Source organism: Pelecanus crispus, chromosome 4 (genome assembly GCF_030463565.1).
Source record: "Pelecanus crispus isolate bPelCri1 chromosome 4, bPelCri1.pri, whole genome shotgun sequence".
Taxonomy (NCBI): Eukaryota; Metazoa; Chordata; class Aves; order Pelecaniformes; family Pelecanidae; genus Pelecanus; species Pelecanus crispus.
In genome coordinates this window covers 24,466,988-24,491,581 of record NC_134646.1, presented here as the reverse complement: position 1 = coordinate 24,491,581, position 24,594 = coordinate 24,466,988, and the positions used below count along the sequence as shown (strand labels likewise).

Below are 24,594 nucleotides of genomic sequence, written 5' to 3'. Positions count from 1 at the left end.
CCTAGGTTTCCCTCTCCATGTCTGCAGATGAAGGGACACAGTTTGCCTGAACGCAACCAACTTCCCTGGTGCTACACTGAGTAACAAGGCATGAAGATTTAATCCAAAATTTCCTAGGCAATGCAGAATAACAAGCCCAGGAGATGGGATCCTATTTTACAACGTGCTTGCCCCTCGTTCCCCCCTCATAACTCTACTTGCAGAGGTACTATATTTGATTCATAAGCAAACGGAGGAAACAGCCATCAAAGCTACTAACTTAATTGCAAAGACAGTGTGGCTTGTTGTTGTTGTTTTCCTCCCCACATTCAGATCATTAAAACGTACTCAAGCCTACTGTACATTTGGTGCTGAGCAACCTCTCACAAGAGTTATTTACATCTTGTTCATAGGGCCGATTAACACCTCAGGGCATAATATTCACATATTACCTTTCTCACAAGGCACCACTATTCCTCTTTGTTTTATATGCAACAAAGGCTATGGAGGGGTACTAGTTAATGACTATTGCTTTACCAGCCCAGTCTCAGGAGGGAACAGCATACCTCATGCAAATCACAAATCACAAGGAAATACAACCTGCTATGATAAGTAGAAACTGATCTCCCCTCACCCTCCCCACACACAGTTGCTTGTAAAATGAAAGACCTCATTGAGAGTGGAATAACTCCAAACTGGTAATTCGGTACAAGCTTGCTAGGAGAGACCCTAAGACCCTGATGTCACTCTTTCCAGGGATTTAATAGCTCACTCCATGAAAAAAAATTCCATCACTGCATTTAGAAGCTTGACATTTTTGTTTAGAAAAATCAAATACGGACATGCTGAGCCCGCCACCAGCAGACGGAGTCCCTCAGCAGAGAGGATCCCCTTTGCTCAGAGAGGTGGTCTTAGCTGCATCGCTCACCTTGTGGTTTTTGCAACAAGCAAAACCCCGCACAGCCTTTCCACTTCACGGTGGCAGGCAGGCAGCCACCTCCTGCACGGGGGATGGGGACCACCCGAGGGGTTGTAGGTACTTGCTTCCCCTCTGGACAGCACGCCTGTCATTTCTCAGGCACATTTGCTCTCCTGCAGCCTGCGCTCGAGGCAACAAAGAAGATGCTCTTAGTCCTCGAGTCAAATCCTGGGTTTCAGCAAATTGAAGTCTCCTGCTGCTCTCTCAATACAACTCTGTGGCTCGAAAGCATCCATTCCCGTACCTGCTTTATTGTTTTGAGAGGTGTGCTATGAGCTCTGGCCTACTTAAACTGAAAACCTAGAAATAGTGCTGTTATTCACCACTCAGCCTTCTACAACTGCTAATAAAAAGTGCACTCCTAGTATTACTGTTGTTATTTCTTTTTTGAGGTATGCGATTTTTGACAGTTGGACCGTAACTGCGTCTAACAAGTTCAGTGTCTGCAGAAAGCAAATTCTGAGGTACGCTTAACTTTTTGTAGCTCTGACATTTCCCGTTCAGTGCATATTGCTGTAATCTCAGATGACCCTCAAAAATTCAGGCTAAATGGCTTGCCCGTAATTTGCCTTCATAACTTTGGAAGCTTATAAATTAGTATTTTCTACCATCAAACATCAAATTTCCCAAAACATTAGCTGTCTACCTTCTTGGCAATAAAATACTGTATTTAAGGCACTTATCACATGTCACCAATTAAATGGACATAGGTCAGTCAAAGCACATGCTGTACTATTACAAGCATAAAACTCTGGAAAGAGAAGCTATAAGCTAGCAACAGTGCTTCATTCTTCTGGTCTACCTTCACTAACGGGGCTTCCCAAGTGTTTTCCAAAAGGTGATATGTCACTGTTACACTGTACAAGAAGGAAAACACAGGGCACTACTAGGATATTTTTAACCTAAGCACAAACCTTGCACAGATGACAATTTTTCATATCTTATCAGCTCAGCCTCATATGACGCACGTGGTTTGTCACTGAGCGTTTACTTGCCCTCGGACAACAAGAGACAAGCTCAAGGCTGGCCCGTCTCCACAATAAATCAGATGTCTATTAAAGAAACAAATGCAAATATATCAAGATACATACTGTAAGGGACACATTCGTACTGCACTTCCAGGTACTTGTACGTCCCAGGGCAAGGGTCTGGAAACACATCGGGGCCAGCAACAACTGCACATTGGGTCCGATTACTGCATCTGAAAGGCAAGGAAAAAAGAGAGTCAGAAAACAGTCAGGACAGAACGACAGGTCAAGAGGTTGAGTGGCCCCTCCAGCGTCAACAGGAGTGAAGATACAGAAGTCACTCAGCTGGGGAAGCTCACTAGAGAGGGCGCAAAGGCTGATGGCAAATACTGATGTCTTCATCAGCTTATTGCCAAAGGAGAAAAGGCATGGTGGCACAATCCCTTCCCCTCCAAGCAGTTCTTACAGCACCAGGATGTATTTCTTTAAAAACAAACTGAAAGGAAGATTTAAAAAAAAAATTATTACAGGTACGTGGTCCTCTAATTCCTGAAGCCCAAACTCCATCACAGTGACTCCAACTAACCTTAATACCAGCATCCCCACCAAATGAAATGCAAAGACTAAACCAACAACATTTGTGGTAAAAATAATCATTGTATACTTTATAGCAGGCATAACAGATACATTTTACAAAATATTTATAAAGTGTTCCCACGAAAACAGTCATCTTGAATAATGCTGTTTAATGCAAATCAAAGACTCGAAACAGCAACACTTGAGTGGGGGAAAAAAAACCCGCCAAATAAGCTGTCTAAAACCCAAAATAGTAGTTTTTCATACACAGCCAACATACTTGCTTTAGTTATAAATGGCTAAGTTTTACTGAATCATTCTGCCCAGCACAGATGCATCTCCTGAGACAATGTATTTTTTCCAAAAGCGAATACTATTCTCACTGAAGATCTTGCCATACAACTGCACCGAGAAGGAAGTGACCTTGCCCACTGCAGCGAGCATCTTTCAGGTTAAAAGCACACACACAGGCTGGGCCCTGCAAGATGCTTTCCCTATGGCACATATGACTCAGGTCCACGAGTGACCAATTTGTACATGTGTGGAAACCCACATTTGCCTCTGATTTGTGGTACAAGCACCTCTACATACCACTTCTGTGTATTTTGGGGATGCAAAACCCCTTAGCAAACAGCAGTTCTACTGAGAAAAATCCTCTGCTTGTTTGTTTAAAGGAAAAAAAAAAGAGAGAGAGAAATATAATTAGTCTTTGATTTTTATGCTTTTGCATGCCAGAAAGAGACCTCCTAAGGGCTAAACCACTGCATTTACTTTCTCTAAGATGCTGCCTCCTATGATGTGATGGGACCCCTGACCATCCTGCTCTTCTGGCAGAAGCCGTGACATCCAGCGCATAACTCATTTAGGTCTGCAGTGGAAATGCTTCATGTTTACCTGAGGCTATAGTTTGTAGCCTTAATGAGGATTTTATTTGAGCCAATAAATTAAAATTGATTCATTAGTGACTGCCTTAAGCTCCATAATTTCTTTAATTTCATGGGAAGATTAATAAGAGCTGATACACTTGCTCATCGGGCTGTTTTGCTGGATAACAGATAATGCAGAGGGTTGGGATATTCTTGTGTTTTCTAGTTGAAAGACTACAGTTATCACAGCAAGTCACTAGTTTTATCATATATACAGAAAAACAATTTTATTAGCAAAAGGATAACTTTGCTGTCCTCACCCTTGCTATTTACAGACAGGTGGCTTGGCTGGGATATCACAGGTAGCTTGGACCGTGTGAGCGGGCAGTCTTCCAGGAGAGGCTCTGAACATCATCCAAAACTTCACTTTCAACAAAAATCCTTTACTGGCTCAATGTGCCTTTCAAAAAGCAATTGCACTGGCCTAATCAATAGTCTCTCTGGCTGTAGGGACAGCCCTGGCCACGTTACACAGAATAAGAGCAACGGATCAAATAGACTTTTCAAAATCATGAGTCAGGATCCAAAATTATGAGGAATTGGAAGTTGGGGGAGGAACAGACACATTTAGGGTTCATCTGCACATGTTTTCTTTCTTTCTGTCTGTAAGGAAGCGTTTGCTTTGAATGGCCAAGTGTTTCCTTGTGGACATTTCTTTTTTATGCAAGAACTTGGACACAAAAAACAGAAGCGAAAACATGCAACCTAGAAAGCTCCAGGTTCACAACCAATATTTCAAAACTTGGTTTGGAAGCCGAAGGCTGTGAACACCAGCTTTAACCTCCCCAAATGCATACTGTCTTCTGGGATATCAGCAAAGAGAGTAAAAGCACCATGATACAAAGGGTTGAGTGGGGAAAGCAGAGTGCTGGTATGGGCTTTTCCCCCCAACTCTAGCAAGTCCTGAAGCCCCCTTGCACATCCCTGGATTGGGGGGGTGGCAAAGCACTGAGCCTGCCAAGCACAGAAACTTCAAAAGAAGGTGAGATCAAATTGTCAGTGCCACCTTGAGGGGGGGGAAACAACAGAAAACCAAATGAAAAACTCCCAAATAAATGCTCAAATACTATGCAGTGTCAGTACCTCACACAATTTGCAAAAAAGGGTTCATACAAAAAACCCCCACCAAAACCAGAAAAACTCAACTTCCTCTCTTTTTCACACTCTTTTCATATGGGCAGCAAAACTACGTCCGGCACTTGGCATTTCAAGTTTCCTTTTATCACGCAGGTTTGCCTTTCCAGGTCTCTTAAGGGATGAGGGCAATTTGGACTAAAAACCTGAGGAAAAAAACTAATACCTGTTCAACCAACTATTACTGTCAGACATCAGGCTATGAAAATTTTAAGGGGAGAAAGAGGTAAAAAACACTCGTCATTAAAGCTCTGCTTGCTGTGCTTTTGCTCATACTTTTTTCCCACTTTCACAACAGCTTCTTGGTCCCTTCAGTTTTGTCATATTTCTTTCCAGACAGATTAAAGGCCTGGGTGACACTTAAGTGACACACAAGAAGTGACATAGAAAAGGAGATGTGTAGAAGAAAATGCATCTGTAGCCTTGAAAAGGGAGGGAGAAAAAAAAACCCCAAGCATGTAATCATGCCTTACCCATTCCCAGCAAACTAGTCCACGACCTCTTCTTTGTAAATCACAGGATTACACATTGAATCTTGGGATTTCTTGGTGCTTGGGTCTTAGTAATACTCACTTCAAACTCCTGAGAGTCACGTGGCTCAGGGCTGGGTATTGACCTTTCCAGTCAATGCAACAAGGATCCCTTGTTTTTATTTGGTTTTTCTGGGGGGGTTGTTTTGGGTTTCTTCTTTTTTTCTTTTTTTTTCTTTTTCCTTTTCTTTTTTCCCTTGTTTCTTGAAGGAAGACCTTTACTGACTACTGGAGTTAAAATTCACAGTGAGAACCACTGCATCAGCTCAAGTATAAATCTGTCTCTTCCATAGGGCAATTGCAGAAACACTACCCAGGTCCCTTAGCTTTAGAAACGGCAGCTCTGCATCTTGTTAGATTCCCCTCCAACAGGGCAGGAACCATTTGCATCACTGGCTCCAGCATAACTGTACTCTAGAAAACTACAGTCACCTTTTTTACACCCATCTATACCTCTTATTACCACCTTCTGACAAGCACCTCTTCTTTCTAGCACCGATTCATCAGCTCCTTCAGACAAAACTACTTCTCTTTCCCCTTGTGTGGTCCTCATGCCGCAACTTTCCTAAGCGACCCCTGGCCTCTTGGGGTATTTTCTCATTCTCCATATGCTCTTAACACCAAGTAAACAATAGAACTGTGGGAGGAATCTGTGAATTTGGGGGACCAGATAGACAATTTTATACGTATCAAAAAAGCAGCTTCCATTTTTTCAGTTTGTACAAAATGTTAAGGCAAATGTTCTGGAGATACGGAAGAATTAAGGAGCCCCTCAAGTGGTTTTAGTTCCCCTTATTGCCATTTATCATGAAATCTGACAAGGAATTTATAGCCATCCTGTTCTTTGGGGTTGGTTTGTTTTATTTTGAAGTCCTTATTTCTACCTTCAATCATTCCTCTCTCCCTGTTGCTCCCTGAAGTGCAAGGTGGGCATGTGAAGATAGAGCCTGCTTCTCAGAGACCCTGCACGTCTTGGGCCACCTCCATAGCTGCTGCTGGGATTCCTGGACACTGCCTGGACCAAGAGCGTCCACACAGCTCACCAGAAATAACTCACCCTGCTGCCACAGCATTCAGGCTAGCAAGGCAAAAAGCCTGCTGCATTTTCCATTTTGTAAGATATGGAAAATATGACCTGCCAGTGCCCAGGTTACTCTGTAAATGCTTGCATTAGTGCAGTGTGCTCAATGAAAAGACCAGTATCTCACATCCACTTTGCCGAGGCACAGATGCGTACTGAGACCAGCCAAGAGATCAGAAACCAAACCATAACCTGAGATCTGCATTTTTACCCTGACTTGAGAGACTGACGGCAACATACATTCCTGTATGTTCAGGAAAAGACAATACCCCAAACCTTCCTAAAAATCAGCCCAAGGTACTCAGCAGCCTTTAAGCACCCAGCATCTCATAAACAGAAGTTCACATTATTCACATATATGTTTTGGAGAGGAAAAATTACCTCCTGGGAAAAGTGTAAATTGTCCCAGTCACAACAACAACAACAAAAAAAAAAAAAAAAAAAAAAGAAACAAGAAACAAGAAAAAAGAAACAAGAAAAAAGAAACAAGAAACAAGAAACAAGAAACAAGAAACAAGAAACAAGAAAAAAGAAAAAAGAAAAAAGAAAAAAGAAAAAAGAAAAAAGAAAAAAAGGGGTTCTTTATGCCCCCTTTCTAGCTACATTTATTCCCACTTTTTAAGGTACCTGTTTTGTCTTCCAGATGTGGAAATATATTTATCCTAGAAGAGAAGTGTCAATCCAGTGTATGACATACACTGTAACAGAAAACATGGATTATTTTCGCAGAACTTCTCCCAGTTCCAGTGGAAAATGACTTTCAAGAGTTTTAATGTGAAACAGTAATAATAATTCATGTGGCATTTGTTTTGCATTTATAGCAGTGGGACTGAAGCAAGCATTTGAGTTCAGAACCAGCTGCAGGGCTCAACTCTGCTTGCAACTCTTGGTTCAGATTAAAAAAAACCCAACCAAACAAAAAAAAACAACAAAACTTCATTTCCCTTCAGCAAACTTCCATTGCTTCTCCCTGGCAACATATTTATGATTTTTAAGTGACAAGGTCGTCTTGTGATAGTGAGGCAGAAACACTTTAAGACATAAACAGCTGCTTTCTCCTGCTCTGACATCTGTGATTTTTTCCAGTGCTGACATTGTTGATATATTTACCAAAAGAGAAAGAAAGGAAAAAAATAATAGTTTGGCAGGTGATGTTTATTTTAGTCCTTTCCAGAAACTTTAATAGCACAGACATGTCAACAGCATCAGGCTAGACATGTCTGGGGTGATATGTTTGCCAGAACAAAAATGCAAAGCCAGCATATAATAAAAGATCAATCCCAAACAAAAGCCTTTCAACATTAATCATCACAGGTGCAATACCAGTAAGTCCTCCCCATCCAGGTGGGGACCGTTTGCCTCAGACAAGAAAAATGGGTGCCAAAACCATGGGGGCAGGTACCTGTTGTGCTAGGGACACCAGGAAAAGAGCAACCAGAAATCCGTGCACAGGTCCACAACAAGCCTAGAGGCTCAAACATTGATCTCATCCCCAACACATCGTCTTTCTCTTGGTCCTTATCCTCTAGAGACAAGCCCTTCCGAGATGGAGCAACACCTTCTGCAACACCATGGCCGGGAGCTCCTGTGAACAGGGCGTACTGGAAACCACTACAAATTGGGAAATCATCCGCTCCCTCTGAATCCACAGTCAGACCATCAGAATCCAGGGCTTGCTCTTAAATACCCTGAAGATTGGAAAATTTCAGGCAACGTGACCATGAACTTGGATTTGTATGGAAAGCACTGAGCTGCCATACCCATCCCTTGCTGCTGCTTAACAAACTCTGTCTGTGGCTGGTGCTACCCTCCACCTACAGCAACTTATAAACAAAGGATTCTTAATGCCCATGTGTGCTGACCAAACTGGCTCACCTGCATTCATGAGCACTGGTCGTCAAAGAAACAAAGATGCTCTTTCCCTCTCCCCTCAACTGAAACACCTACTTTACATAGACTTCATTTTTTCTGCAACGACAAGGCAGCCATCATATGCCTAGGCACACTAATATAGCCAAGACATCAATATCTAAGCCTCTTTCTCAAGGTCTATTATACTTTTCTAATGGTTTTACAGTAAGAGACAGACTTAATTCATTATCCTTCATGGCAATGCTGCAAGACATCCTTTTCCTTCTCTGGAACACAGAAATCTCCTCTCTGGATGACTGCTTTAAGAACGAGGCTGTCACAGCAAATAAGTCAGCCAGGAGTGTGTTCTCCCCTGTCAATATGTGATATTTCCAAATCAACCCTTTAGGAAGGGCCAAGGGGGGGCGGGGGGAAATAATGACCTGGAGAAACTAAACAGGAAGCAAAGAGAAATTTTACTCATAAGTGGAGTTAAAGTGATGGCCTGAAAATAAAGGGGAAAAGCAGAAAAAAAAAGGGGAAAAAAAAAAAAAGCAAGCAGCAAAGGGTGGAGAGGGGAGAACAGAACCACAGGCCTTGAGAAAAGCCTTTGGTTTACCACATTTGCTTTCAATACCGCACTGCACAAAAGCAAAGCTAAATCCTCTGCCTGTTTAGCTTCCAGAAACAAAGAATTCCTCAACAGAATCTTTTTATGCCTCTGCAAAACCTTAAATGCAAAGGATCTAATGACAGGGAGATGGAAATCCAGTTTCTTTAACATTTTCTTCATTATGAATGGGCCTTTTTATTGATCTTTTAGAGCATGGAGAAGCTGGCTTTCCAACCTCTGCTGCGATATAATTATCTGCGGTGTTTAATGCTAGCACAGACGAGTCCCACTACACACTGCATTTTGTTGTTTTATTGACAGGTTTTAATTATCTATCCAGGTGCTAGAGCTGTCAGGCTGCTTCTTATGTGATCAAACTAATATAAGGAGAGGCAAAGCATTCTAACTGCAGCTTCACCAAGTACCTTTGTGCAGATATGCCAACAAGATACATTTAAATTGCTATGGTTATTGTAAAATCTTACAATGTTTGATGGGGAAAAAGAGTCCTCTTTCTATAGCCTCAACCCATTTCGTTCCTCTGATTATTATTTTATATTAAGCAAAGCAAAGTTAAAGAAAAACAAACCACCAAAACCACACCGAAACCCCAGCCAAACAGCAGAAAAATCCTGCAGAGTCAAACTGAATCCGAGCTGTAAAGATCACCGAGGTGACTACCTTGATATACTATGGAGAGCCTGGGAGCAAGATGGAAAACAGGTCCTGGAAAAAATTTAAATATCAGTTTTACATAGGAAAAAAGAAAAAGTAATTATGCTGTTTCAACTCACTGATAAGGCCCTTAAATTTTAACAAGAAGCATTTAACAGCAAATTCACAAGATTTAACGGATTTAATGGTAATTTGGGGCACCCCTGCACATGGTGTACCTGCTCCGCTGCCAGGGACTCCCCAGCTTGGGAAGCTGAGGTCTGGGGCAGGACCCGCCAGCAGGGACACCCTGGCTCATCACTACCCTCCAAAGGAGGGTCCCCCCAAGCAATGAAAGCTTTTTACTCTGCTTTGTCATGTAATGCCTCTTACATTTTATAGTTTCTTTGGATTTCTTTCTGTCCCATGTCTCTGCAATTAACACAGCAAGGAGGGGAGCTGAAATCCTCAAAGGCAATGAACGTGTATCCCAACAGGAAAACCCACCAAGTACTTTGTGCTGATGTGCCTGGCTACAGCATCCCTGCGGCAACAGGGAACCTGAATGCAAGCCTGGTGGAAGAAACGCTCATTGTTAGCACAAGAATGATAAAGCAATGATCTCTCCAAGCCACTGGGTATATTTGGATGAAAGGTTTAGGTCAGCATGGAAAACAGATCTGCACTGAGCCCGTCTAAAGCAGTCACAGTGTTGCTCCAGCTTCAAGGAGCTGAGGACACAAGCAAAGCCAGGTTTGCAATGTAGGCTAATGTATTTTATTGGATGACAGTCTGTAGGGCTGAAAACCAAACCAGGCAAGCCTTAAGGCTGTAAAGCTCATCTTTTAAAGAACTACATCTGCCCTTTTACAGGTCTTCTACTTCTTCCAACCCCAATAAAAATCCACTTTACAAAACACTGACAGGATATTGGGAGAGGAGAGTAAACACCTAAAACAAACCAACCAATAAAAGGCTCATTGGTTTAGCCAGAGTTAACACTAGTTAAAATAACTGTGAACGGAAAACAGTCTGCCTTTTAATTTGGGTTAGGAGGTCAAATTAAAGGCTAGAGGAGGTCTAGGCTGAATTTCAGCTGGCGCTCCACATTACTTCGTCTTCATTGCCATTTTAACGCAAATCAATGCGAGTTGAAGCCCACTTCTTCTTCTTCTTTAGTGCAGCTACCCAGAGCTGGGGTAGCCAGAGCGAGTGGCAAAGGATTATTTTCCCTACAACAGCTCTGAAGCGTGTTCAGACCCTTGGTCTACCATTACCTACCTATCCACCAAGTCCACAGCACAGGGAGCTGATGCTGTGCCAGACACAAAGGTGCCGCAGTCCTGTAGCACCACGAGGTACAAACCTGCTGCTCAGCACTGGCTGAGCAAAAAGCAAATCTGAACATGAACATTTAGAAACCTTTTAAATATATTAATAAAAAAGAATAAAAAAGATATTCTGTCCTGTTGTTAAAGGAAAATCCAGTATTGCTTCCACTGCATCCCCCTTCACTAATTGTCACATCTTCTCAAAGTACAAGGAATTACGCAGCCTGTAATAACTGCAATGCTGCCATTTACTGTCACCACGCAATGCCCCCATCTAAGCCACTGACTGATTCCTGCAAAAGGAAAATCTGAGTTTAGAGAATATTGTCTCTAAACGGGCTAAAGTAATCTGTATTCATGGGCTGGTAGGTTTAATGTGTTAGCCTTTCACCTCTGTGAATAGGGTTAAAGAAAGGTTTTGGGCCAAAATAATTTGTACTGCGCTCCATCTCAAATTTGACATAATAATTGAATGACTGAATGAAACAAAAATGAGTATGTCCAAACAGCACGGGAGGTCAAAGCTGGGCAGCTCCCTGATCAACTCAGGAGTGAACTGAAGGCATCCATGCAGCACTATTTCTAAAACCCAGAGCAACCTCTCTCTTCATCACTCTTGCCAATGGCATGATACCGAGGTGATTTTTAAGTAAAGGTCCATAGATTTTAGTTAAGGAGGCAATCGCCCCTCAGCCTCTTGGGGGGGAAGCTTCCCAACGAAGTGAGACGTAGGATCAACATGTGACAGGTTATGCCTTTAGCATCATGACTAAATCAGTACAGACAAAAAGATAATATTAGTGAGTAAAACAAACAGCCTGCCAGGGTTGTATGCTATTAATACAGCATCTATTAATGGTGCCCGATTTTGTACAGCACCTTGTGCAAAGGAGTCTTGGCCCCTGTCTGTGTCTCAGGCATTAAAGCAGTACAAATAATAATCAGAAACAAACTAAACTTTCTCAAAAAATAATCCTGAAATGAACTAAATATGGTTTTGATATTCAAAAGGGATTTTTTGTTTTTATTTTATTCCAACATAGCCAACTCTGCCTCTTTGATCTTCAGCCCAAAGCTTGAATAAAGGCAGCCTGCACTTTGATTCGAAGCTCAAGAGAAAGCACAGTGTCACAAAACCTTCATAAGCTTCCCAGCCCAGCATTGCCCAGCCAAAGCATATACGGAAGCAAATAGCAAGGGCGGGGGGAAGCAAAACAAAAGCCTAATCTTAGATAACTTACTTGAAACTGCCATTGTGAAGTTCCTGAAAATGTCTAAACATAGCGCTGAGCTTTCTGTGGCGGCATGCAGCAACATAGGAGGGGATGGAGGGATGCATTTGTGAGAACATCTGTCCAGCAGCTCCAGTGAGGCTTTCTCACGCTGTGCTCAGCACTAAGCTGGGGGATGTCGGGATCACACACCCCTGCCCTCCCACCACCCCATTCCCTCCTCACTTGTCCTTCCTGGGGCACTTTTCAACATCTCTCGCGCTCTCTCTCAGTTTTCAGCTATATATGCCCACCAGCTCCTGTCCAGCCCTATCTGGTCACCATCCTGAAAGGGACACTTCTTGCTTATTACCTTATTTGCCTTTAAAATATATGGTTAAAATACATATAGATTTGGCTAAAAAGACTATCCCGAGAAAAAGTCTGATAGGAAAATGGCCTCTGAACATCTGTGGGACAACAATCGGTAGGAACAGAGCAATGGGGCTTCTGCAAAACCTCAAGTCTTCTTTCTGAAGATGCGGAAAATACTTTATTAGTGGAGGACTGACTATTTCATACTACAGAGCCTGCCTAATGCTGTACTCACAGAATTAAACTCGCTGTACGTAAGAAAGCTTCCTTTGAGGAAGCTAAACTCAAAGGCCAAGTTTTCCAGAAAGGCTCTGCCTCTCACAGGAGCTGAATTTTTTCAAAGAGCTTAGTTCTTCTTGGAGGAGCTACAAAAAGGCCCAGCTGTTTGAACATGGCCTGGGGTTCCTCAGTTCTCATGGAGAGCAGTGAAGCTGCTGGCTATTAAGCATTTTGCAGGCAGCAGGCTGTATCATGGAGTGCCTAACCACTTTGGTAATCCAATCCAGACAGCTCTGCAGAAAAAAACCCGCCTGCTTGGGATTGCACGGGAGCCTTAGGTGGGGCAGAAACTGGGAAATCTACATTCCGGAGCATGGAGCATGTCTCTGGCAAGTCAACTTTAAAATATGTGACTGATGCTGCTCAAACATACTAGCTGAAGTCCAGGGAGATGGATGAAAGGGTAAAGATGCAGGATAAATTCATCAGATGTCTCCATAAATCATTTCTATAGTTCACATTTGTTCTCTGCCTTTCATTACTTACATTTTCTACAGCCACTGGGTGCCTTGGTGCAGTAGATCTAATAAAAAGGAAGATAAATTTTAACATCCCTTTTTGAAACATGTTAAAATGATCTAGCTTTCTTATGAATGTTAATAGCAAGCATTACAAGAAACCCACTGTCTCAAAACACTTCACCGGGGCTGGAAGCGAAAGCAGAGTCCTGCTGTAGCCTGGAAATTCACAGTCCTGGTCCCCCCCGCAACTGGTATGAAAGATCTTATTTCTGGCCTTCATGTTTTGGCAGCCTTAACTTTGTCATTGAATCCTGCCATCGCTTTGCGCAGACCCTCTGACTCGGGAGAAATTCCATACTTGAGAAGAGGAGGAAATATTTTTGGAGATTGGCAGTTTGGAAAAGAATCTGAGCTGCCTGACAGCTGTTCAGAGACGTGGGATGCCAGAGGGGTCCCAGCGGAGCATACAGTATTACACACATGCACACGCACAGAAAATCATTAAAGTTTCTGTCTCTAAAGTTTCACATTTAATGAAAGAAAGAGAGGGAGATATCTGGAGAATTCTTGGGTTATATTAATAGCTAATGATATTCCCTTTGCCAAGAGCGCAGCCCTGGGAAGCTCATCGACAGTGATGGCGAAAACGCCAGTGGGTCCAGGCGGCGTGGCGAGGTAGCAAGGAGAGACGTCCTTCCCTTTCTCCCTCCCACACCCCCAGGGGGGTCAGGAATCCAGTGGAGAGCCTGCTGTTGCATGGTTGGAGTTGTTCTACGACAGAAGGAAGGATCTTTATAACAGAGTTTAATCCGTCACAGGTTAAACAAAACCAATGACTGCACAAGTGAGCAATTAAAGAGCATTCCACAGCCAGCACTCAGAAAGCCTCGCCATTGATTAATTAGGTTCAAAGGGCCAAGGCTAACCTCACAGTCCCCTGAGAAAGAGACCACTTAGTCCCTTCAAAGAAGAAAAAAAGACAAAAATTTAAAACAATTTCAGCATCCTTATTTAACACTTGAACATCAGTTAAACAGCTGCTAAGGCAGTGAAACAATTACTTGGGACTGACCTACATTCAGCTGTATCGCTTTATTACATTCAGGAAAAACTTAATTAAGCTTCTGCTACTTAATAAAAGCAAATAAAATCCTCCATTTTATGACAAGGAGCTGCACTACTACAGCCATGTGAAGCTTTTGAATTTGGCAGCAGGATTTCCCAAGAGAGCATGGCTCCCACTATCACGTTCCTCCTCACTGCATTTGAGGGATAAGAAGATACAGAATATTTTTATGCATTAATGCTCCTCAAGGCAGGCTAGCTCGCTCTGCTAGCTACCACCAACGTGGAGAGGACTGTAGCTTCTGATACCTGCCCTGTTACCTTATGAGACCTACTGTATATGTGCAATATGGTCTACTCCCAATCACATCATGAGTACTTCAGCCCTGCCAGGAGAAAGGCATCAACTATTCACTTCACCACAAGAAGCAAAAAAGCAACCTGTTCCTGGAAAAAAACCCACCATACTGCTGGCCATATAGTTGCTCTTCCCCATGGGCCTGATCCACACCCCAGTGAATTCAGTGGATGAACAGTCAGGCACCACTGACCATTAACAGGGTCTGAGCTGAGTAGTGGGAGCACACGATCAAGGATACTCACATATGAAGAAAATACACAAAGAGTTTCACCAGTTCACATCATCGAAGACTCCCCAAACCATCCACCCAAAGCCTCCCTGGAATATTAAGATTTTGAAACACTGTTAATAAAAAGGACTATCCCATACACGTGACCCACACTCAGCTACACTCATCCATTGTAACTGTGCCCAACTTCTCCACAGGATTATCAGCCACACACTACATGGACCACCATCCTCCCTAAAATGGTTGTCTTGCCTTCCTCTTCTCCTGACTTCACACAAACAGCTCTCCTGCTCCAACTTACCAAAAGAACCAGTTTTGGGGAGAAAATATGTCCCCAGCCTTGTACAAGTAAGGAAAGCAAGCTCTTAAACTGCAACAGCTGGACAAAAACACTCACCAGCTGCCCAAACCCTCTAGACTTTCACTGAACTGACTGCAGATGCTCAGACGAACCCTGGAAGCTTTGGTGAGGTCGTGGGAAAATTTCTTCTCCATGAGGGAAGAAACCCCCAAAAGTGTCCCTTGCCGAGCTGAGGTCATGGCTGGGCAGCTCTTCAGCACTGGCATATCAGCCAGAAAATGACCTCTGAATGCACACCAGCTCCTGCCATGTTTCCCAGCCAAGGGGTAATTTGCCAACTGGCTTTTGGTCCTATTGAACTCTGAGACCTTGAAGCTACTACTGGACTTCCTGCCACATCCAATTCCACATCTCAAAGAGATGAGGACATGGGTGCACAGGTGAAGCTGTGCTCCCCTGGGGCCACCAAGGAGTGATTCCCCCAGCATCATGACACAGGAACCCTTATATCAGCTCAACAACTCACAGAAATTAACTGTTAACAATACCATGACACCTCCCAGGCTTAAAAATCACAAGAAGCTCTGAAGTCCTGCACCCCATCAGGACCATTAGTGCTGCATACTGGTCTCATGATACCTTGCCCCTTGCACCTATAAGTTCTAAAAATATGTCACAGATCTTTCTTGAATCACCAGATGGTGATCTTTCTGCCTACTGAGGATAATGAAAGTAGTCAGGTCCAGATATTGCAGGACAGACTGCATATGAGGAGAAATTTCTTTACTGAAAGAGTGGTCAAGCATTGGAACAGGCTGCCTGGAGAGGTGGTGGAGTCACCACCCTTGGAGGTGTTAAAAAAACGTGTAGATGCGGCACTTTGGAATATGGTTTAGTAGGCATGGTGGTGTTGGATTGATGGTTGGACTGATGATCTTGGAGGTCCTTTCCAATCTTAATGATTCCTAGTTTTACTTTCATTAAAAAAATTTTAAAAAGCCAGGAAACATGAAATTAATTATTACTCTACCCTTAATTGGTTTAGTGGTAGACTTGGTAGTCTTAGGCTAATGGTTGGACTGGATGATCTTAAAGGTCTTTTCCAACCTAAACAATTCTATGATTCTATAATTGGTCAAGTATTCACCAAGCCAGACAGCAGCAGAGCCTGCCTGATACTATATTCTAGCAGTCCAACATACACTAGAAAGCTAGGATGCTATTTTCAGCCCCTACCAAAATGCTTCCTCAATTACTCAGAAAAAGTGGAGCCCATTGCACGTATAGGCAAGAGCAGCAATGGAAAAAATGATACATTCAGTTCCATGTAATGCCATTAAAATTCTGGTGATTTAAAATCCTGCAATACTTTGGTAGTCCATTTTGCGGCCTAGCTGTAATGATGAGCAGTGGTGAATGGTATCTTAGGTGCTGGAGAGTAAGCAGTCAGGGGCGAGGACATCTCAACTCAGCTTTGGGGTTAAAGAAACTCTCCATATACTCACCACTGCTAACCCTGAAGGCAGTAAAAGTAACAGGTGACTGTCAACATTTTATTTTCTTTGTTAGTGTAAACAAGACGAGCTTGTTAAGTCACAGGTGGCATCCAATATCTTCCTTCTTTTCCTCAGTGCATCTATGGAAAGTCAATTATTTTTCAAATGTTTGAGAAGATGAGGCTTTTCCTTATGTTGTTGGTGCCTTTAACAGCATTCATCTCACTCCAGGCTTTTTGAAGTGTTGTGTATAAATAGCCAGTGCCCCTCAGTATACTGAATTAGCCAGTACAGGCATATGGACAGTGCTGAGAAACAGTTAAGTGTGAACAGATTGACAGGCAAACCCTAAAATATTGACCAACTAGGAAATTCCCTCTGTCCCAACCAGCCTCATTCTATCTGACACTCCCTGGGAAAGAGACACTTCAGTTTTTCAGCTAAGGCCTACCTACCTGCCTAGTGCCAGGGGCTTGGGCTTGATCCTGCAGCCCCTGCCTTTACAAATACTCTGACAACTCTCTCAAAAAGCCAGCGAGCCTCATCTCACTTACTGCAACATGACTGAGTAAATAAATAATGCTATTTATGCACTGCACACCATTTGTCAACCCATTGGTCATTTCCGATCTTTCATTGCTCACGCAGTAAAACTATGTGAGATTTTATTCAAACCTCCCTTGCAGGTGTGATGAATGCTTTATTTATACAGCAGCATTTCATCTCGCAGAACTGTTACTATGCAAATACAGGCCTTTAAGTCCCAGTGTGGTGTAAGCAGAAGGTGTAAAGAGAGATGAAAACTAGAGGCGGCACCCTAATTAAAGCCAAAGGGGGAATCAAGGATGGCTCAGCTAAAACTGGGGAACGCATGCCAGAGAAAACGTACCGCTTCGGAAGAAGCATTCACTCCCCATCATCAGGCAAGTTGAAAAATATGGACTCATTTTCAAAGACCTTCTTAAAGGTCAGCATGACACCGTTAATCTTCTCTCAGCTTATCAGGGCACCCACGACATCAGCACCTGCTCTATCTAGTGAGCACATTATTTCCAGGCAAACCATCTCCCATTGACTTCCCCCGATTGGAATTTCAGTCCAGGACTGAAAAACCTGGAAGCAGATACTGCTACAAATAACTACAGTTGAGCGAGCCATGAATAAATTTCTTTGGGCAGTGTCTTCCAGTGGCCAGAAGACCAGACAGGGATTGGCAAAGGGGCCTCTACTGTGATTTCTGCTGTGAGGCAGAATGCCCTTGAGTGGGGGCATCTCTGCTCTTCTGCAAAATGGGAAGCATTATACTGACCTCCTTGCAGTCTTTTGAGAGTCGCAGATGGGGGAAAAAAAAAAAAAAATTACTATTTACTGATGTGTGAAATCTGCTACCCAAACCTGCTGCGACCTACAAGGTCTCTTCTGGAAATAAAGCACAGTTGTGATGAAGGGCATCAAAACCTGTCCCTGGTTTCTACTTTGCATTGCAGTCACCACTGTAAAGCTTGAGTTTCATTCAATCATGCCATGGGGCACACCAAATGCTTCCCTGGCCTACAGGAGCTTCACAACAATTTGACTCAAGCCAATCTGCAGTAAAAAGAGTAAAGGATCATCCCTGAACCGATCCCCCTGTTTCTTGGATGGAACTTCCTTGGTAGTTTTTACCATGAGGGCAAAATCTCATCAGCTCCAGCATGATCTTCCTGGCAGCTCCTGGTTGCTTCAGATAAATCTGCAAGAGCTACCACCAATTCTCATATTTTTGAGGGTGTGGGGTAAAGAAAAGGTGAGAGAAACAGCAGTGGACCAATTTCAGATACCTTGACATCAAACCTATCCTTCCTCCACTTTCTTTTTAAATTTCAAGGAGGGCGGGGGGGGGGGGGGATTCATAATGAACTGTGTAAACAGACATCAGACTCATGTTTATTGCCTGAGCAATAAAAGATTAGAATTGACAAATGGAGAGGGTTTTGGAGACACAGATGCTACAATCATTTTAATATAATTTGGATTTCCAAATCAGTAATTACTCTATCACATATTTATAATTTTGTAGATGCTACTAGAAATGCTGATGTCTTTTTCTATGCATAGTAATGAGCAACAACAAGGGCTGTTAATATAAAGCCTGTAATGTTTGTATTCATATGTAAATAGGTTATGTAAACGTTTTAGACATTTCTCACTAAAATGCTGAGTTCTAATCTAAGTGGCTCCATTCCTAAACTAGAAAATCGCACTCTGCATAGAAATTGTTTACTAGTCTGTCAGCAAAGCCACCAAAGCAGCAAGCTGAATTTATAGGGGGATTTACATCTCTCCATTAGATACGATAGGGTAATTGGCAACCTATAAATGCCCAGACAGATATGCAGGTTGATATTTAGAAATTTGCTTGCTTGCACGTGATGGCACACGCAGCACACATGCACCTTCTGTGTACACATATGCACAAACACAGGCACTTTTTTGGGAGACTTTGAGGAATGAAGTAGTTTTTGATTTAATTAAACTAATATAGTTAAGCTGATACAAACCCCTGGTTAATAGTGTCACAATCAGTTTAGTTTCTACCTGCTCCTAATTGACTTACAATAAAATTGAATAAGTCGCATTAAAACACCAACATGTGTCTCCAAGCAGGAATAAATTACACAGATTCAAAACCACAGCTTCATAGTTAACTCCAAATGATGCTAGTGATGGAAGAGGAAAAAAAAAAAAACAAAAAACCACCCCAGGGCAACCCTTTTCACCTCAGGACATCACCATTTTTCTTCCCCCCCACCCCCCCCCAACCCCCCCCCACCCCCACCCGCCCCCCCCGGCAACTCAAGCACCCATAACTGCAGCCTTTGCAAGTCCTACCTGGCGCATGGAGAACTTGGTGGACTAGCCCTTGGGGCTTATGCAGGCCATTCTAACTCAGCTGGAGCATGGATATACCACCATGGTACTGTCCTTTACAGGACCTGATGTGCTAACTTGCATTAACTTCGGTAAGGTTTGTTTTCAACTCTGTGATGCAGAGAATCACATCTTGAGACTTTTTCCTTGGTGTCCCTAACAAATCACATCCAGTCTCATACCTTTCTCTTATTCCTGAACGTATATATTTGCAAAGATGATTTAGTGCCAGTAAAGGCTTAGGAAAGACAGCTCAGAGACCCCTATCGCTCTGCTATAGCACATGAGTAACTCCCATTTGTATAGGAGACAATAGATATCTTCTCTTCATCAACAAAAATGAAATGGAAATGACAACAAGGAAGCAAACATCCTGCTGTTGCTCCAGCAACTTTCAGCATCTCCTACCATCTAGGGATAGTATTTTCAAGGTCTGTTTAGTCTTTCGCTTTTGATGAGGCTGCCAAAAGCTGCCAGGGGCAGCTGCTGGTGTTTTGACCTTGCTCTCTCCTGACTTCCCTGCTCCTCCTTCCTCCCCACTTTTCCTTTACTCCACTTCGAAGCACTCCCATGCCACTCCTGGAATAGTATTAACACCTAAAGAGCCAAGGTACATTTACATCTCATGCAACTGTAGCTTTACTCATCCTGTGCTCTTAACCACTGCCTTCAAGCAAAGCAAAGTAAATCAGTCATGCCACAAAACAACAGGGAGAGAAAAGCCCGACACCCATACCCAAGTAGCTGAATTATTGCCATTTCCCCAGTGAGCTGCAGTGATGTGGGATGACCTGTGACAAACAAGACAGTTTCCACTGGAAATAGTAGCAGAGGGAGGGGCGGGGAGGCAGACAGCTCTACAGAAAAAGCATAATAAATTTCTCAAGGCCACAAGTGTACACTCCATTATGCCTCTGCCAAGAACAGTTACTCACACAAGTAAAATTAAGAGGACTACCGACTAGGTGAGTAAATCCATGCCCGCTTTGTTTCCAAGGAAAGAAATTCACCCTGGCAAGGCTCTGTTTGTACACTGGAATAGCAGTATCGATTTTGGCAGTTATTCCAGTCCCCCAGAGCCGGAACACTGCAGTGAATCAAACCTCACTGTGGTTTTGCCACTGTGATTACCTTTGTGCTAAGGAGTACCAGGATGCCCAGTGCTAAGAAACTCTGTCATAAGGCTGCTTTAGGTTTTTATTTCCTTTTAAAAGGGACACGCTTGGATGTGATAAATGGTCAGCACTTTCTTGTGATGATGTAAGTGTTAAAACCTGGTTGCATCTAAAAAAAAAAAAAAAAACCAAAACCAAAAACCATGGGAGTGAAAGTAATTCTACCTGTTCATCTGGAACTTGTTACATCAAATGAAATAGCAGACAAGCACTCACAGCAAAATGAAAGCGCTTTGCTACTGTTTGGTGAACCTTCACCTATAAATTTTAGGAGGAGAAAGTAAATAATGAGCCATATGGCACATTTGCTCAGCAGCACTGGTGGTCTGACGTCACTATGTTACTTTATTACAGCTGTACACTTATCAAATCTGACTAGATTTCTCATTACCTAACCATTTCCAAAAAGAATGATTATTTTTACAACATCAGCCCAATAAGAGAGCCCATGGGGGGACCAAAGTCCCCCCTGGTTTTGAAACACAGCCCCTAACCTTATGAGTTTCACAGTCTAGCCTGCAGACTCTGCAATAGCCTTGATGCTCAAAAGGATGCTCTGAAATCAGGTAAGCATCCAGGACCCTTGTGCCACCTGAGAGAGAGGACCTTGTCTGGAGGAGCCAGCCTCTGCCCAAGGTCTGCACAGGGAGTGAAGTCAGCAAAACGTTTTAACTGTCTCTGTTAAAAGTATCACAAACGATGATGAATCTGGTTTAGTATTTGCATTTAATAAAAATAATGCTTGCTTCATAAAAACCTCTTTTTGGCATAGCCATATCCAAACTAAACCAACTCAACAACACCATGAAATAAATGAGGCTGATAAGAGAGGGCCTTTGCTGGCAAATCTTTCCTCATCCTCTCTGTAAAACTGACTACCCTGGCAAAACAAATTGTTTGCTAATAGGTCTGTGCTCAAATTATGAGTCCTAGTGGCATGGCACAACTTAATCCTATACTCTTAACCAACTGCACTGACAAAACGGTCCAACGCAGATGAGCCTTCAGATCGGTATCCAGTGTTGTTTTCAAAGGCTTCCCCCTCATGTCAGGAAAATCCCATTTAGTCTTCGATTCCTCTGGTGCCAATATACCCTTAAATATCTGCTCTTAAGTCTACCCCTCCACATTACTCCACAGCATAATTACAAGAGCACAAAGCTGTAGTCTCCCTCACCATCCACTCCAAATCTCACACTGCCTGCCTTTTCCCATATTGCCCTCCATTTCAGGCAAATACTGGTAACAGCAACGCAAAGGGAATTGGACATCTTCGTTCAGATGCAGCCTGAACATCATCAACAAAATAGAGACTGAGCACTTGTATTTGTCAAGGTGTCCACTTGATTTTTTTTCTTCCCCTATTTTTGTTAAACAGGGAACTAAAAAGTCTATAACTATTTCACCAATTAAAAAATTACAATCGTCTTCTGCAAAAGCTACTAAGAAACTCCAGTCTCTCCCTCTTTCAGTTACAGCTGCTATGCTTTCTTGCACAAGAGATATGGCTCCAAAAGATGTTTAGGTCCCTATTGATTCATCCTAAATCCACTTGGCAGTGGGTGGGAAAGAAAGCAGGAACGAAAACTGAAGCAGGAAAAGGCTCATAATTTTGTACCACGCTTCATAGGGCTGCAAGAAACATTTGTCTTGACAAGTCATCTGTTTAATCAAAGAATTTTAATCAAAGTGCAGTTCTAGAAACCACAGGCTAACGTGGACAAATGATAAGAATAATTAAACCACTCAAATAATCTGTAGCTCATCTGTCATCGTCTCCTAAGTACGCTGGAGGTTTGAGATAGTTTTATCTTGCATATTTAGTGAGCTGGATCCTTAGCAGGTCTCAGACAATAAAGATCCCATGGAGCTACCACTGATCCCCAATGAATGCAGCGCTATTACTTCCAAACGCTGCAACGCTCCAGTCTCCGCATTTCTTCAGACACTTGCATGCAGCCACAGGAACCACCACCGTGTTGTTTCTTATCAACGCAGTTGAATCCAAATAGTTTTCACAGCCAAATATTTTTGAGAGACTGTTTTCCCTTGGAAAATGATGAACTATCGAATCAAAATATTGAATGTGTTGATTCACATTTTCATTTAGGAAAAAGCTTTCCAGTTTAAAATGTATTTTATGTGTTCTCGTTAAAATTGATTATGCAGCTTTGAAAAGCAAAATATTCTGATTCAACAGAAACATTTCCTTCAATGAAAAATCAGTTTTATGGACAATTTACCAATGTTTAATCTTGCGTTGATTCAGAATTGTTTTACATTGTCACCACAATGGCAGAAGTTTCTGCAGCACAGCATAACTCGTCTCCAGGTGACTTCAAGAGTTGCTTCTTTTTCTTTACAACTTTTAACCTAATATATAGTTTCACTCCAGCAGCTGAGCATGCTCTCAGCAAATGCCAAGTAATGCAGCCCTCTTTCACCAGCTTACAAGCTACCTCAAATTGACCTGAAATTACTATACGGTCCCTCAGAATACATGTATATAAATTTTTGTGAGTTACTGCAGAGCCACTGATCTCCAGTACCTCACTGCCCAGCCGAAGTCCTTCCTTGGTCCCTAATTATGCACACTTAGTCTTTCAGAGGATTGGCTGAGTACATTTGCGGGCATTAAAATGCAAAAGCATGTGCACACGAGACACCGATTGCATTGCAGCCTAGGAAGAACTACTTGGCAAGTGAAAACCCAAACCTTTTGCAGGAAGCAGGCTCATGAGAAGGGAAAAAGATTCAGGTTGGTCCACCTGCACCTTTTAAGATGAGCAGTTTGTATGACACTGTGTGTTTCGCTTTCATAACACCACTCCTGTTTTGAAATGAGTTTTCATAGAACCATAGAATAGTTTGGGTTGGAACGGACCTTTAAAGGTCATCTAGTCCAGCCCCCCTGCAATGAGCAGGGACACCTTCAACTCAGAGCCCCACTGTCCTGGTTTTGGCTGCGATAGAGTTAATTTTATTCCTAGTAGCTGGCATAGTGCTGTGTTTTGGATTTAGGATGAGAACAATGTTGATAACACGCTGATGTTTTAGTTGTTGCTAAGTACTGCTTATGCTAGCCAAGGACTTTTCCAGCTTCCTATGCTCTGCCAGGTAAACAACAAACTGGGAGGGGGCACAGCCAGAATAGTTGATCCAAACTGACCAAAGGGCTATTCTATACCATATGATGTCATGCTCAGTAGATAAGCTGCAAGGAGTTGGCCAGGAGGCAGCGATCACTGCTTGGGAACTGTCTGGGTATCGGTCGGTGGGTGGTGAGCAATTGCATTGTGCATCACTTGCTTTGTATATTATTATTACTATTATTATTATATTGTTATTACTACTACTACAATTGTACTTTATTTTATTTCAATTATTAAACTGTTCTTATCTCAACCCAGGGAGTTTTTCTCACTCTTACTCTTCCAATTCCCCCATCCCATCGGGGTAGGGGGAGTGAGTGAGTGGCTGCGTGGTGCTTAGTTGCTGGCTGGGGTTAAACCATGACACCCATCCAACTTGACAATGAATGTTTCTAGGGATGGGCATCTACCACCTCCCCGGGCAACCTTTTCCAGTGTTTTATCACCCTCATTGTAAAAAATTTCTTTCTTATGTCTAGTCTAAATCTACCCTCTTTTAGTTTAAAACCATTACCCTTTGTCCTATCGCAACAGGCCCTGCTAAAATCTTTGTCCCCATCTTTCTTAAAAGCCCCCTCTAAGTATCGAAAGGCTGCAATAAGGTCTTCCCAGAGCCTTCTCTTCTCCAGGCTGAACAACCCCAACTCTCTCAGCCTGGCCTCATAGGAGAGGTGTTCCATCGTTCTGATCATTTTTGTGGCCCTCCTCTGGACCCGCTCCAACAGGTCCACGTCCTTCTTGTGCTGAGGGTCCCAGAGCTGGACGCAGTACTCCAGGTGAGGTCTCACCAGAGCAGAGTAGAGGGGCAGAATCACCTCCCTCGACCTGCTGGCCACGCTTCTTTTGATGCAGCCCAGGATACAATTGGCTTTCTGGGCTGCAAGCACACACTGCCGGCTCATATCCAATTTTGCATCCACCAGTACACCCAAGTCCTTCTCCACAGGGCTGCTCTCA

At 42.9% G+C, this 24,594-nt stretch overlaps 1 protein-coding gene across 17 annotated transcripts in view; it reads right to left on the bottom strand.

The window, feature by feature from the left end:
• ADGRL3 (adhesion G protein-coupled receptor L3) overlaps window positions 1-24,594 on the bottom strand; it is a 286,653-nt gene that overhangs the window by 223,092 nt on the left and 38,967 nt on the right. For all 17 annotated transcript variants that reach the window (XM_075709711.1, XM_075709712.1, XM_075709714.1 and 14 more), the window contains exon 2: window positions 2,050-2,159. In XM_075709711.1, the coding sequence (XP_075565826.1) occupies window positions 2,050-2,159 (110 nt within the window). The remainder of the gene's footprint in view (window positions 1-2,049; window positions 2,160-24,594) is intronic.